At 51.3% G+C, this 3,688-nt stretch overlaps 1 protein-coding gene across 1 annotated transcript in view; it reads right to left on the reverse strand.

Moving 5' to 3' along the window:
* Window positions 1-3,688, reverse strand: part of hdac6 (histone deacetylase 6) — a 15,411-nt gene that overhangs the window by 2,784 nt on the left and 8,939 nt on the right. Inside the window, 9 exon segments of the mRNA XM_015398074.1 lie at window positions 232-360; window positions 439-585; window positions 664-843; window positions 913-1,089; window positions 1,165-1,271; window positions 1,353-1,530; window positions 2,133-2,282; window positions 2,435-2,627; window positions 2,700-2,905. Of these exon segments, the coding sequence (XP_015253560.1) occupies window positions 232-360; window positions 439-585; window positions 664-843; window positions 913-1,089; window positions 1,165-1,271; window positions 1,353-1,530; window positions 2,133-2,282; window positions 2,435-2,627; window positions 2,700-2,905 (1,467 nt within the window).

Consider the following 3,688-nt stretch of genomic DNA (forward strand, 5'->3'; position numbering starts at 1 on the left):
TAACATTTAGACAGTGTGACAGATGTCGTCAGACATCATGCGGTAATTTATAAATGTTTTAAATCCGGTTGGGTCCGGATTAGCTAGAAAGGGGGGTCTGGATCCAGACCCTGGTCCGCTAATCCGTGACCTTTGCTCTAACTGCAAGACCTGCAACCCAAACCGGTCTCACTGCGGGCCGAGCCTGACTAGAACCTTCTGCTTCCTCAATCATCATCGATGACGCCTCACCTGGTGGTGGACGTAGGACTCGCACAGGTAGCACCATACGGACAGATCCGAGAAGCTCAGGACCATCGGGTGTTCCAACGTGGCGCCATGTGTCACCATGTGCTCATTGACGTAGCGACCGCAGCACACCTGGAGAGCAGCAGACAAACAGCTGAGGTTATCCTCCACGGCGCCGCCGGCGGCAAGGGGACGGGAGGACCAGCTCACCTGGTAGCAGGTCAGGCAAATCCAGTTCTCGGCGTCGGAACCGCAGTCGCCGCACGGCTGGAAGACGTCTATGCCAGAATGTGGGAGAGGCTTGACAGCATCCAGGTGAGGACACCAGGGCAGGGGGTCCACCACGTACAGAGTGTCCTGAGGAGAGACAGAGGGACGGCTTCACCATCGCATTCCTTAAGCTCATTGCTGACAAGCCGCTTCGTTTTTACTGACTCCGCCCATTTCAGCGCTGCATGTCATCTCCAGAGACACCTGAGGCTTGGACCAACCACAGGCTCCCTCTTCCTCTGGCTCCGCCCCTGAGCCGTCCAAAGGCTCCTCCCCTCTTCCTGACTCCGCCCTTGCTTCAGGGTCAGTCCCTGCTTGGTCCGCCTTCGCTGCTGCCGTCACGCTCTGACAGAAAACAGGAAGTAGTCAGAGTTAAGGGTAGAGATCAGAGAGAACGGCGATGGGATGACTCACCTGAGGCTGCATGCTCTCTGCTGATTGGCTGTTCTCAGTCTTCATGTCACCTTCCACCTTCACTGCTGCCGCTTCTGGTGGGGTGGAGGAAGGCTTGACCTTGTCCTGATTGGCAGAGGTTTTATGGATGTCTAGACTGGCCAATCCCTGCATGAGCTGCTCCAGACCGTGCTCCGTCTGATTGGATGAGACGAGTCATGTGGCTCTTTACTTGATTTAGCAGGAAATCACTTATTTCAACCAGATTGTTACCATAGAGACCGCTCCAACACAGGGTGGCTTTTCTGACTTCCTGCCTTGAGAGCTACGTTTCCCACGATGCTTTGGGGAGGGCACGGCTTCCTGCACAGACTCTGGAACTGAAAGGAGAACAATTACATCAATTACACAGAAAACAAAGTTTTAACCAAGTCCCGATTCAGTCCAGGTCCCAAACCCACCCTGGATCCTCAAGGACCGCCAGTAGGGGAGGTGCTGTCGGATAACTTCCCTGATTGTTGCCACGGCGCAGTGATGAGGAGGGGGGAGGGGCGTCACCAGCGATGGAGGAGGGTCTCCTAGCAACACGCTGGTGCACATCGCCATGGAGTCAGAGATTGATGTCAGGTTATAACCTCCCTGAGGAGACAAAGACAGCCAATCAGGGGAGGAGGAACTTTAGCCTTCAGCCAATCAAGAGAGGAGGAACTTTAGCCTTCAGCCAATCAAGAGAGGAGGAACTTTAACCCTCATCCAATCAGGGGAGGAGGAACTTTAACCCTCATCCAATCAGGGAGGAGGAACTTTAACCCTCAGCCAATCAGGGGAGGAGGAACTTTAACCCTCAGCCAATCAGGAGAGGAGGAATTTTAAACCTCAGCCAATCAGGGAGGAGGAACTTTAACCCTCATCCAATCAGGGGAGGAGGAACTTTAACCCTCATCCAATCAGGGGAGGAGGAACTTTAACCCTCATCCAATCAGGGGAAGAGGAACTTTAACCCTCATCCAATCAGGAGAGTAGGAACTTTAACCCTCAGCCAATCAGGAGAGTAGGAACTTTAACCCTCATCCAATCAGGAGAGGAGGAACTTTAACCCTCATCCAATCAGGGGAAGAGGAACTTTAACCCTCAGCCAATCAGGAGAGTAGGAACTTTAACCCTCATCCAATCAGGAGAGGAGGAACTTTAACCCTCATCCAATCAGGGGAGGAGGAGCATTCGCCCTGATCTAAACTCGCCTCCAGGATGACGAGGACTCGTCCCCCAGCCAGTGACATCATCATGTGTGTGAGGTGGGCGTATCCTTCTGGAGACACGTTATATCCTCCCAGAGGATCTCCTCGAGCTGCGTCAAACCCAGCGGACACCAGAACCAGACCAGGGTTAAACTGCAGAGGAAGAAAACAACCAGTTAGTAGATGACTAAGCAGAAGACAGCCAATCAGAGGACTTCAAACTCTATTCAGGTAGATCTATGGTTTATTTCAGATGAACTGGTTCCTAATCCCCACAGTTCTGTGATGGTTCATAGCAGACCTACTTCAGTGGCGATCGGCATGACGACATGATGAAAGGCTGCTAGGTAGTCTGAGTCGCCCATTCGTCCTCCGCTCCACGCCACGTTCACATTGTAACCTGAACCCTTGGCCACGCCCACCCTATCAGGGGCAGCGTCTTCAGAGAACGGGAAGAACGTCCCGTTGTCATAGCGATGGAGTGAGATGTAAAGAACGCTGCAGAAACAAACAGAGCCCACCATCAGATTCACGTCACCATGCCCCCCCCCCATTGCTCTCCTTCCTCACCTGTCGTCATCTTCAAACATGTGCTGAGTCCCGTTGCCGTGGTGAACGTCCCAGTCGAGGATCAGGATCCGCAGCTGAGGATCCTGGGAGTTTTTCTGAGCGTAGCGAGCAGTGAGTGCTGCCGTGTTGAAGAGGCAGAAACCGCAGGGAACATCTCTTTCGGCGTGGTGACCCGGAGGACGGACGATGGCCACGCAGTTCCTCACCTGCAGTACGACAGACAGCCAGCAGGTGGCAGACCAGGCCTGTTATATCCAACAACATCCTGAAGATAACATGATAACACAGCCATAAGCTTAACATTAGCCTTTTAACTCCTTATAGACGAGACTGCTGGTTGGTTTCATCTGAAAATTAGCTTAGCCTAGCTTAAGTGTGCTGTAAACCTGGTGTTCTTATGCTTTAAACAACAGGCTGTTAGCCTACTGTTAGCCTTCAGACATGTTTGTAATATTTGTATTTTCTGTTCACTAGCTTGTTAGCGATCCTTGCCTTATCGCAGACTGTTGCTACCTGGTAATTAGCTGTGGTCTGTTTTTAATCTAGAGCCTGCTTGTTCTACTGTACAACCGTCCGCCCTAACCCCTCAACACAGCCTGGAGTTCACTATATAGTGAACTCCATGGTGAACTCAGTTAACTGACCGTTAGGACAGATGATCACTACTTTTCACTCCCCATTGGTCACGTTATCCGACCGCCCCGTGCCGTGCCTGTGCCATTTTGGTTCCTTCTTGCTGCCACAGCAAATCCCATGATGCTTTACGAGGAGAGCTCTCGCAAAGCCTTCTGGGATATGTCTGCTCCTTTAGTGACTACGGATGATCACTACTTTTCAAGATGGAAATTTCTATTCCACTACTTTTCATCCAATAGATCAGGGCTGGGCGACCTAAACTGTTCAAATATTAAATACAAAAACATCTGTCTAAAGCCGAGAAATTGTATAAGTCTTATATAAGTCTGATAAGGGCTCTAAGTGTATATTAG

Source organism: Cyprinodon variegatus, unplaced genomic scaffold (assembly GCF_000732505.1).
Source record: "Cyprinodon variegatus isolate N-32 unplaced genomic scaffold, C_variegatus-1.0 Scaffold28, whole genome shotgun sequence".
NCBI classification, from domain to species: domain Eukaryota; kingdom Metazoa; phylum Chordata; class Actinopteri; order Cyprinodontiformes; family Cyprinodontidae; genus Cyprinodon; species Cyprinodon variegatus.